General features: G+C 34.6%; 1 protein-coding gene across 2 annotated transcripts in view; it reads left to right on the top strand.

Moving 5' to 3' along the window:
- The first annotated feature begins 4,977 nt into the window (after positions 1–4,977).
- The window catches only part of LOC309715672 (uncharacterized protein), a 7,421-nt gene continuing 926 nt past the window's right edge, over positions 4,978–11,472 (top strand). The window contains exons 1-10 of one of the 2 annotated variants that reach the window (XM_082548968.1): positions 4,978–5,974; positions 6,155–6,241; positions 7,584–7,718; positions 8,725–8,859; positions 8,926–8,994; positions 9,530–9,624; positions 10,446–10,572; positions 10,694–10,811; positions 10,894–10,970; positions 11,239–11,472. The exon at positions 11,239–11,472 is cut by the window's right edge and continues 926 nt beyond it. In XM_082548968.1, coding sequence (XP_082405094.1) covers positions 5,654–5,974; positions 6,155–6,241; positions 7,584–7,718; positions 8,725–8,859; positions 8,926–8,994; positions 9,530–9,624; positions 10,446–10,572; positions 10,694–10,811; positions 10,894–10,970; positions 11,239–11,343 — 1,269 coding nt within the window. In that variant the 5' untranslated portion in view covers positions 4,978–5,653 and the 3' untranslated portion in view covers positions 11,344–11,472. The remainder of the gene's footprint in view (positions 5,975–6,154; positions 6,242–7,583; positions 7,719–8,724; positions 8,860–8,925; positions 8,995–9,529; positions 9,625–10,445; positions 10,573–10,693; positions 10,812–10,893; positions 10,971–11,238) is intronic. The other variant, XM_082548969.1, reaches the window with a different exon arrangement.

Here is an 11,472-nt window from a genome sequence, read left to right as displayed (position 1 = left end):
CTGTGACAACATGCAATACAGAGTAGTTGATTTCACATTTCTATTATACAGTTTCCATGCCTTTTTGCATAGGTTATATAAACATCTATTAAATTTGTAATATAGAGTAAGCTCTATGCTAAACCTTTTAAAATAAAACATGTAGTTCTTGTTTTACCTTACTATACTCATGAGTTAATAATTATTTCACACTCAGGATGAAGGAAACACTGGCGACGAAACATTGGAGATGTGTCCATCTGCAATGGAAGGAAATGAATCTCTCCATTTGCTCAAACAGGTTGGAATTATTTATTACATTAATTATAACTACTTTTACTCTATGAAAACAATGTCTCTATTTAAAAGTTATTTCTTTGTTTGACAAATAAAATGATATTCAAAGGATGTTGTGGAGGAGAGTGATGACAATGGCATTGTCCAAAACATTTCTCCTGAATTAAACAACCCGGTGTGTCTCCATCACAATCGTCTACATCCCTCGAAAAGGTAAAGTATTTTCCACATAACATTTGTCATGAAATTACATCACCTATTTTTAATAAAGTCTTTCTGATGCATTATAGGACTGGAGTAGAAATTCATCAAACACAAGTGACAGTAGTAATGCTGAAGAGGAATTCTACAAATGCTCTTTGCCACAGCAGCCATGCTTTTTTTTTTTCTCCATTGATCAGAAAGACTGGCAAGACATTTAAAAAAAAAAAAAAAAAAAAAAAAAACCACACAGAAAGGGAGGCTTTTCAAAAGTATGCAGTGGACTAATGTTGTAGCCACTGGCATTAAGTCAGTACACCCATTTTGCAGTTTTGGATTTAAGAGGCATACCATCAAGACCAGTCAGTCACATTCTAAGACGGCTGTATTCTCATGTACGGGATACTGCCGTTTTAAGGATTGTCCAGTGACTGTGAAAGTGGAGGTTAAAGATGAAAAAACCCTGAAGGCTGATGTGCTTTTCCAAGGAGGTGAGGTGTGCCACAACACAAAGGAAATAAAAACAAGACCTGTGCGTGGACAGTCCAGAGATGTTTTAGCAGAAAAACTTGAAACCAAATTGCCAAGAAGTCTTTATCTGGATTCTCTAAATCTAATACCAGAAAAAGCTTTCCAAGCAGGGTGTCGGGATGAGGCTCCATCTAAAGATGTCTTGAAAAATATTGCCTTGTCCCACAGAAAAAAAACAGAGACCTCATTTAAATGAGATGACCAGTCTGCAAATGTTAATAGACAGACAGCAAGGACTTCCAAACGAAGTCCTTCAGAGAGTGCTCCTGCATCCAAAAGGTATAATGCTGTGGTCCACAAAAACACTTTCAGTGTTTTACCAGCGGTGCAAAGACGACATAGTATATTTTGATGCAACAGGAAGCATTATCTCTAAAGACAATGCTTCTGCTAATCCGTACTATGTGTATGAAGTGATAGTTAGAAATCCCTTCAAGGGATCATCACCTCTACCAATAGCAACTTTTGTAACATGTGACCATACCACTGCCTCTGTTACATATTTTCTACAAGCATTTCAAACAGAGCTTACACGAATGTATGGAAGCAGGGCAAACAAAAGGCCAGTAATGATCATATGTGATGGCTCACTGGTGCTTCTCCAGTCCATTGCTGTAACATTCTGCAGAGCAAGTTTGGAAGACCTTTTGGAGCGATACTTCCAGGTTATCACAGGACAGTTAGACACGGATAACTTCAACATACCCATTCTCCACCGGTGTTTGAGTCACATCATGAAGAACGCAAAGGATCTTTGCAAAAAGAGGTATTTGTGCTCGAGTCTGTGAGTACGATTGTTATTTTTCTGTTTTAAGTATTTCTCCGGTGTTAGTGTACTTGCCCTTGTAGTTATTGTTGACTTTCTAATTCATGTCTATTATAATTATATTTTGCAATTGTTTTTTCTGCTAATGATTAGACTTTGTGTTTAGTATGCATATTGTTTATATGCTTTTTTTCCACTATAGACTACAGAAACACTACAAATTTGGCATGCACGTTTTTGGATTACTGGCCTGTTCTTCAAACTTGAAAGACATGGATGGCATCATTATAAGTGCAACAGTTGTTTTCAAAAGTCCATGCAGTGGACCAGAAGTGAAAAAACACCTGCAGAACCTCAAAATGCTGATCGATCAGACGGGGAATGGGGATGCTGAAGAAACAGACATCATTCCAGAGGATTATAAGGTAATTTTAAAATTCATCTTGGATTTCAATGTTTCAGATATTAATTGTGTTCATGATGTAGTGTGACACCAATAACATCGTTTTGTAGTATATTTATGTGTTTTTAAAAACGATTAAGACTTTCTTTAAAAATCAAAAGACATTGTAATCATATGATATTTCAATTTTTATTTCAGACAGATATTGTTCATTCATCACTTAAAAAGCACTTTGTCGAAGTAATTGCCAGTGCCCACCTTGATGTGACTGGACCACTGAATGTGTACTATGCACCAGCATTCATTTCAAGTATTTCAAAGTACTTTCTACCACATGCTACCTTGTGGTCAGGAATGCTGCTTGGTATGTCTTGTTTTGGTCAATCAACACTTATATGTTGTTATTTATGTGCTTTATTGATTAAAAATTCTGTCTTTTCTTTAGGAGACCTTGGACGGCATGGGAAAGGCTCAGCGTATCACTTTCTCAGTAAACGGTACAATCATGTGTCGAAGTTTAAGAAGCAGGTAGAATAAGTTAATACAGTAAAAGAAACATTATGCTGAATTCGGCAATCGAACGCAAGGGATAATGGAAAAAAAGTCAATGGGACCTGAAAAGGATTCGCTTTGAACGAAGGCGTCTCACTAGACTAGATGACTTTGTGCAAATATATCAAAGGAAACATGATGCTCTTCTCCGAGAATATGGCGATGTAGGCAAAAAAAAGGATGAAGGTGAGGTTTAAATAGGATAATTTAAATTTTGGGACAGATTTTGTGCAGTTTTTACACAACAACAGTCATTCGCACTGCTGTTTTTGAATTTATCAAATCTGTAATGTATATTCACATTCGAAATGTTTTTTTCTTTTTGTGCATTCTTTAGTCTAAAATGTCTTTGGTACTGTCATTGTGACTTTGTGTTATTAACAAACATTTTCTCAAATGCATTACATGTGGTTAGAATGACATTTCAGACGTGATAAATATAGGAGATTATTAGACTAACAACTGTAATTAAACAAAAGACAGGAAGCATTAAGCATTTTACGGTAACTAAATTTGGGATTACAGTAAATGTCCTTGACGGTTTGCATGTTTGTAATCTTTTAAACATGAAGATCAGATCTAAAAAGTATTGTTAATTATTTAAAAATTATACTTTTCAGTCTTACCGAGTGGAGACCGAGAAGTTATGGAACGCCAGGACTGCCATAATGAATTAATTAAATACACCATTAAATAATTAATTAAATGTGGCAATAATTAATTAAAATTGGAATTAGTTAATTAAATAAATAGTTATGATATATGTAATTAATTAATTATTGACACATTTAATTATTGACACATTTAATTAATAATTGACACATTTAATTCATTATTGACACATTTAATTCATTATTGACACATTTAATTCATTATTTAATGATATATTTATTTATTTCATTTTGGCAGTCCTGACGCCTGGCTCTCATCATGAAATAATTTTATCTGTCAGCCTCACCCATCAAACTCAGGGGGCGGGGTTAACGCTGATCGAGTCAAAACCATTGCTTTGGCGTGGTGGCCATTGTTTCTAGCACACAACAACCGGCATGTGGAAGCTAACAGAACTGAGCTTTGAAAAACCCTGTTTGTGTGTTACCAAATACCGTTTTAATATTTTTTTAGCCGAGAATGTAGTGGTTTAATCTTCATGTGTCTGGTCGGTTTGTCAAGATACAGCCTCTTTGCAAAAGTGTTTCGATGATTTCGGAGATGTCGTCCCAGTCTCACGGCAAAGCGTGGGATAGACCCGCTCGCCTCGCAAGCAATCCCACCGACAAAGCGCAGGCCCCGGTACACAGCTGTAGTAACCCCCGCTGACTTCTTTTACTGAGGTTATATTTATCGGTGTTTTATTTCCTGATGTTCTTATGTGTCCTACGTGTTTCCGTCGCCAATTCTGAATTATAACTAACATTAAAAACATGTTTAAGGAGGAGAGAGAGCAAATAAATCTGTTTAACATCTGATCTTTGGGTTTTTGTTCAGTAATCAGCGTGACCTGTGTATAAACACATAAAAGAGATAACGTTGGTGTTTCCGTCATGTAGTAACTGCTGGCTTTAACTGTACAAAGGTTGTTCGACACTATGAAACACATACAGACTTCATGATGTTCGGCTAATATTTTTATTGTGAATATTAATCATGCTGACCTCGCTGTGTACACCACGGAGCGAGGTCAGCATATCCACGATATCCTCAGCTCCATGAGTTAACACAAAGTTTCCCAGCTGACTAACTGCCAACTATTCCAGAGACGTGAAAATATACAGCATAAAGAAAAGTGTAAGAGACTCAGCAGCAGATTAGAATAACAGTTATACATTTAATAAATCACCAAATGAATCCAAGAAACGAGCAAACCTGTTCCGACAATTTGAATTTGTATTCCCTCAGCTGCAGACTCGCTGCTGTTTAAATGTTTGAAAAGGAAGATTAGATATAAACAAACGTCAAACATAGACTCAGTCTGCCTTCACATTTGATATGAGGCCAGCACGTATAGTGGCCTCAGCAGGCTATTACTGAAATACACGTGCTATATCTTAAACTATGATATAAACAGGGAGGTCCTATTAACATGTTTAGTTTTAAAGGACACCTTCCTGCCTTTAGTCTCATTCATGAGCAGTATTCGTTTTCTTCTAACATCCAGAAGTCTGCACAATGTGTTTCATAGTTTGTAACAAGCCTTTGACAGGTAAACATAACATGACCGAAAAAAAAAAAAAAAAAAAAAAGAGAGAGAAAGAGAGAGATAAATATGTGAGTGTGTGTTTTTAAATTTTAATGTTATTATGTGAGAACAATGAAAATTTGGATCTAATAGCACTAGTTCATGCTTTCTAATACAGCAGGTAATACAAAGAAAGGATGGCTGGCATCTATAGTAGTTTTGCCTAATCTAATTTTGAAATACATTGTTGTTGAGCTATACTTGACCTTGAATAATATATTTATTACAATCTCTGTATTCATCTTTCTTAAATTTTTTATAATGTTATGAATTCTATATTTACTTTGTTATTTAAATTTTTTTGTTTTTCATTTTTAAAATTTTCGCACAAGGATGAAGAAGAACAAGCAGCAACACAAAAAAGGATAATGTCAGCACATCTCACGCAAGATGTAAACATTTCAGTGTGGATTGCTGATCTCTGCAAGTTTCAAGTGGACGCTGTTGTCAATGCAGCAAATACCATGTTACAACATGTGGTGGGCTGGCATTGGCGATCTCAGAATGTGGTGGGACAAAAATACAGAAAGAGAGCAATAATTACATAGCAGAAAACGGACCTCTGCAGACTGGAGAAGCTATTGTAACAAGTGCTGGGAACCTGTCTTGCCAAAAAATTATTCACGTAGTGGGACCATGTCTGCAAAGCAAACCATCAGCCAAAGATGTCACACAAGCAAAACCAATGTTGCGACAGGCCATAATCAGTGTTTTGCAAAAGGCCGAGGAGCACAAAATGTGTTCTATTGCAATTCCAGCAGTAAGTTCAGGAATATACAACTTTCCTGCCAGGGAATGTGCTGATGTGATTGTTCAAACAATCTATGACCATGTAAAAAATAAGACTAAAAAATCAGCACCATTTACAATAAATCTTGTGGACAAGGAGGAAAAAAATGCAAAGGAACTGGAGAGGGCGTGCAAAGAACTGTTGAAGGACCCATTTCCAAACAGTGAAGGACAAGGAAATCAGAATGAGGATCCAACTCCAACTTCCATAAGTCAGGTGATCATGGTTTTTGTGATATTAAGGTTTTAATTATGGTAATGTATTTTTGATTTATATCAATTTGAAAATATTAAATGCAAGGCAAAAATTACACTTTAAAACAGTGAATTAGAATATAGTAGCACACCACACATATTAAACAATATTTAAATGGTAATGTGTTTTAATTTATGATAGAGCACAGACGATATAGAACGATGCGATGTGCGAAACACCTCCAGAAAAGTACAGGAGGAAAAGGGCAACACATTGGATAAATTACAGGTAAATCAATGTGTATTATACTGTCTTTAGCTTCAATGAAATCACAACAAAAAGTCATAACATCATGATCACTAGAGTTGCTGCTATGTCATTCAGACACAGTTCGGAAACATGCAGAGGGTTACATGAGAATAACATGTGTGTAGGGTAATTTCCAATAAACCAAGTTCAAAAAAGGAGAGTCTATGGCTGACGCGTGTTCCTGGTTTCCATAAGAAATGCTTCCAGTTGCATTATGATTTGAAGACTGTTTATTTATTACAAACTGAAGATGTAACAATGAACTCCAGTTCATTGAAGTTCCAAAAAATAGCAGTTATCCATAACTAGCTGTGCACACGGTCAGAAAACCGTGAGACTCCTAACCTCTATGTCCATGCTCCTCCCCTTCCCTCTCACACACTCACACAGGGTTTCATGCTACTATTGCACTTACATACTTAGTGAGAGGTACCCCCTTTTAGGTTCCAATCCCAAAACAGTGACTTAAAATTACTTTATGTAAACATATATTTTCACATTTATTAATCCTGAAAAGATGACTTATGTAATGAATCTATGAATTATAAAACAAACATGAACTCAATCGTAAATAAAAATATAAAGCAGACGTCTGGCGCTTACAATGTGAATTTTTATGTTTGAAATTTTTGTGCAAAACTAAGGCTTATGTATTCTGTTATGATGAAAACTTTTTCTGTTCCCTTTAAACTATTCATCCTTTTTACAGCTTTTCCAAGCTAATTAATTATTGATTGTGGTAGGTAGACTGATGTCAAATTGAGTTATTAGTATTCACAAATTAAATTTGAAAGTAACAATCTTGTGCACATCAAACAACTTTTCAATAAATACTTAACTTGTCATAAAAAATGTATTAGGTCTCTATAATGGTATAACACATAGTCATTTATATGTCTTGATGAATTGTCAATCATCCTTTTTATGTCAAACTGAAAAACTTGATTCCATTCATCTGGACGTAGCTTTTTCAGTGGGAGAAAAGTTTCGTCAATCATCCAAGTGACTTCTTCAGTCTAATCTTACTGCAGTTTTCCCCAAAATTATAAAGAGAACATTATCATTCTAAGTTAAACCAGCAAACTGAAGTAATGATCAGTTGCGGGGTGAGTTGCTTCATCATAACTATGCAAATTGGTATGACCATTGATCAAGAACGACTCATCAAAGACCACTAATAAATGCCCATGAGTCAGTATGCAAATGTACATTTTGTAAGATGTGGTACATCTGGAGTTATTTGTGTACTTTTTTGACAATGTCAAAAGCATTACTTACTCTTGTGCCACAAATACAAATACACTGTTTATGTTGCCCATAGGTCACTGCACTGTGGAAAAGACAGGAAACCGAAATTGTTGTTGCTGTGATTCCATCACAAATAAAAGGGAACAACTTTATAGTTCACCACAGCGAGCTGAAATCACTGGAACCTCATCAATGGTTAACAGGCGAGGTACGTGGAAAAGACAGACTACAAAATAAATGAAGCTGTATTTTAATTACTGTGTTACATAACCTTTCAAACCAAAAATTTAATTTCCTGGTGTTTGTTTTGGTTTATTGCTATTCATAGAGCAAAAACATCACTGATCTTAATGCTGTTCCCATATCAACAACACATTTTAGCATCTACGTTACACAGTTGGAATGTTTTTATAGACAGAGCTATTGTTTATACATGCTTTAGTCTTAAATGGATTTGTTACTGTGCTGATGCACTTGAATCTTAAAAGGTTTTATACGGTTGTCAGTCACAACTCCAGATCGCTAACTTTCATGCGTAATGACCAGCATTGCTTTAATTTAAAATAAATAAATAGCCGTAAAAAATTAAAAAAAATATCTATCAAATTATTTAAAAAAGTGAAATTGTCTAAGACGAACTTTCAGTCTTGAGTCACATTTTGTTATCCAGATTTACCATGAAAACACAACTAAAGGATTTAATAATGTTCTGTGATATTGTAACTTTGATATTTATTGGAGTATATTGTTTTTTAAATCTGTTTTTATTAAAATGTGAAACGTTAATAAGCACAAAATGTTGCTTCAATCTCCTGTTCATGGCTGACAGGAGTCACCCACAGTGTGGTCTTCGGTTGATATAAACCTTCTGCCTCGATATCTGCTTTGTTGTATTTTCATAATTTGTCTTCTGTGTACTTTGGTTTTATATAGTGTTTATTTGAGTTACTGTTATTATACTGTTAGCTCAATATATTCTTTCCTTTTGTAATGTTTGACATAAACTAGCTATATTTTGATAGAGAAAATTACATATAAAATCAGTCAGCCAATCAATGAAAATGAAAGTGCGTTTGAGTGCTTTAGAGAGTAAAATTCTTACATTGATAGCACTACATTATTAATTAATCATGGATTACATATTTTCTAAAATGTAACATAATTAGCAGTTTAAGTTGACCTCTCTTCATTATTCAATGTTTTTTTTGTACAAGATCATAGAGTGTGCCCTGCATGAAATTGCCGGAAAGTTGGATTTGGGCAGTAAGGTATACATACTGAACCACTACACTGCCGGTGTCATCCTGTTCGGGAAAAGAGAAATGATGAGGAGGCACTGTTTGTCAAAGGTAATAAATACATATTTCAATATAAATATATTTGTATTTTACATTGTGTTAATGCTTTGTTAACAGGTCAACTTTGACAACTACCAGGCAATTGTTTCGTTTGTGAACGTTGGAAATGTTCACTGGAAGTTCCTGGTTAGTACTAACAAATTTTCCTCCAGAAAATTCATATTTTGAATTAAAAAAAAAAACGCAATATTATGGAATAATTAGGGTTTTGTTTTTCAAATTATGTACTGTTAGTGCCATAAAATTTCATCCCTGGAAACCTTTTTTACTTTGTGAGACAAATGGATTCATCAAACCCAGATTTGTGGTGTCTTTGATCTCCCACTATGAAGTCCTGCGCGTCAAATGCCAGTATACTGTAATGCTAATTGTTTCCTATCATTTTCCATTAAAAACTGAAATTTACGGTATTCGACTGTAGTAAATCTTGTGTGGACAAATAAGATAATAGCAAATGGAATCTGTAAATCACCTTGACTTATTGTAATAGGGATTGATGTAATAATATCTTTTATAACTGCTTTTCCTGGGCTCATTTTAACAATCAGCTGTAATAACTGATCAAACTAGTTTTATTCAAACCTCTCAAGCATGATAAAAGACATATTTTTATCTGTAATTACTGGCTAGAGAATTAATTGTATTATCTTTTCTGTTACAGTACCCAAGTAAAGCAGACAGCTGTCTTTACCTTGTTGATCCAGCACGCAACAAAAGAGAGCTTGAAGAATCCAAAGTGGCAGCACAAAAATTCAGGTAAATGTTATTTTTCCAACATTAAAATTAAAAAATTATCATTTACTTTTATAGTTGTGCAGTGTTTTCCAAATTTGTAGGCCAGGCCTTATCGGTGGGCTGGGATGGTAATGTGCCTCAGTAATTACATTTTAGCATGAAAAAGTACAAGTTGGTTGTTAGTTTATTATATTACTTAATATTGTGTTAAATCACAGTATTAAGTAAACTGTATGTGTCCCAATAGTAGATGGGTCAGTCATTGGCCTTAAGAACTTGCTTTAGCAGTTTAGATGCAGCAGCTTGTGTTTGTAATGTGATGGTTGATTTTTGTTTTTTTCTTTAATTATATATGACTTTCCCTTTTTTTTTTTTTTCATTGAATTACAGTTTCTTTTATTCTGTGTGTTTTTTGGTGGTGCAGCCATATTGGCGTTGGGACTGTAAATAATATCAATAGTGAATTGTGATTACTGTAGATGATTTAATACAGTACTCAAAGCCAGTGCTATTTTAGTTTTTGTCTAAGTGATATCTCTCGACCGTCTTTGTTTCCCATAAATAAAGAATGTGGCATAAAATTAAGCCACATGTTATTCCAAAATGTTTTATAGTAGAGTTTTTTTTCCAAACTGTGTGTGCTGACATTGAACATTCAAAATAAGGTAATGACCTGCCTGTCTGGCAGCGTGCCGAGCGGGCAGATTTTGTATTCTAGTTCAGAACATTTTTCTGTTTGCCGTCCAGCATTAAAGCTGTACTTAAGTTCAGAATTGTGTTTCCGTGAGTCTGCATTTTCTTAACTTTTCCTGCCTGGACATGATAGTATAACCCTTTCACAGGGAGTTCTTCAAAATGAGGCGTACTGCGATCAACAAGACTGACTGGGTGGATGTCAAGTTAAAAGGAGGAGTTTTGAAACACCCAGTACAGAAGGACACAAATAGCTGCGGTGTGATTGTCATCTTGGTAAAGTAACGAAGACATGAGTTTCAAATAATTTTTGTGCTGATGGTGCATTATAAAATTGTGTCTACTATAGAAAAGGAATATGACTAAATAATTTTTTAATATTTTGCTATTTACATAGATGGCAAAGGCGTTCATGGAGTCATTTCCCAACATACCAGAAATGACATTTAAAACAACAATTAAAGCAATGGCACAGCAGCGTGAAGCCATTGCTTTAAATATACTGGGAGCCTCAGGTTTGTGAAGTGTTACAGCACAAAGAAATGACTTGATTTAAATATTCATTGTCAATAACAAATTTTACTATGTTTGTACTAGTGTTCGAGGCAGAAAACAATTGCGCCATGTGCTCAACTCCAAAACCACCTTTTCCAGGGCCTTCAATCACCAAATGGGTAAGACGGATTTGTAATTGGGGATATTATTTAACAAAATCTATTGTGTATAGTTGCTTTTGTTATTTGGTTTTTTTGTTTTGAGGAAGAGGGGAAATATAGCCTTAACTAGCATGTAAATTTTTTTTTGGTTTGTGTGTCAGTTATTTAGAATAGTTGATAATGAAAAAATATGCAATACATACTAATGGCAGATTAATAAAGATATTAATGTTAAATCATGTGATTAAATAATTTTTTGTATTTTTGGTTTGTTGAAAATTCACAGATCCAGTGTGACAGCTGTTCAAGGTGGTTTCACACACAGTGCCTGCAGATGAACACTGAGCTGTTTCAGAAGGCAGAGGCTGCAGAATGGGAGTGCGCTCTCTGAAAAATAAATACTTGTATTTATTTTATAAAATGTATATAAGGTTGAATAATGTCATGTAAATTATTATTTGTATTGATAGAAACTAAGGAACAGATGTAAATTGTTTTTATACATTTTGTATGTGTACAT

Source organism: Aulonocara stuartgranti, assembly GCF_965226115.1.
Source record: "Aulonocara stuartgranti genome assembly, chromosome: 10".
Classification (NCBI taxonomy): Eukaryota; Metazoa; Chordata; class Actinopteri; order Cichliformes; family Cichlidae; genus Aulonocara; species Aulonocara stuartgranti.
Note: the sequence above shows the minus strand (reverse complement) of the source record. Positions and strands in the feature narration are given on the sequence as shown.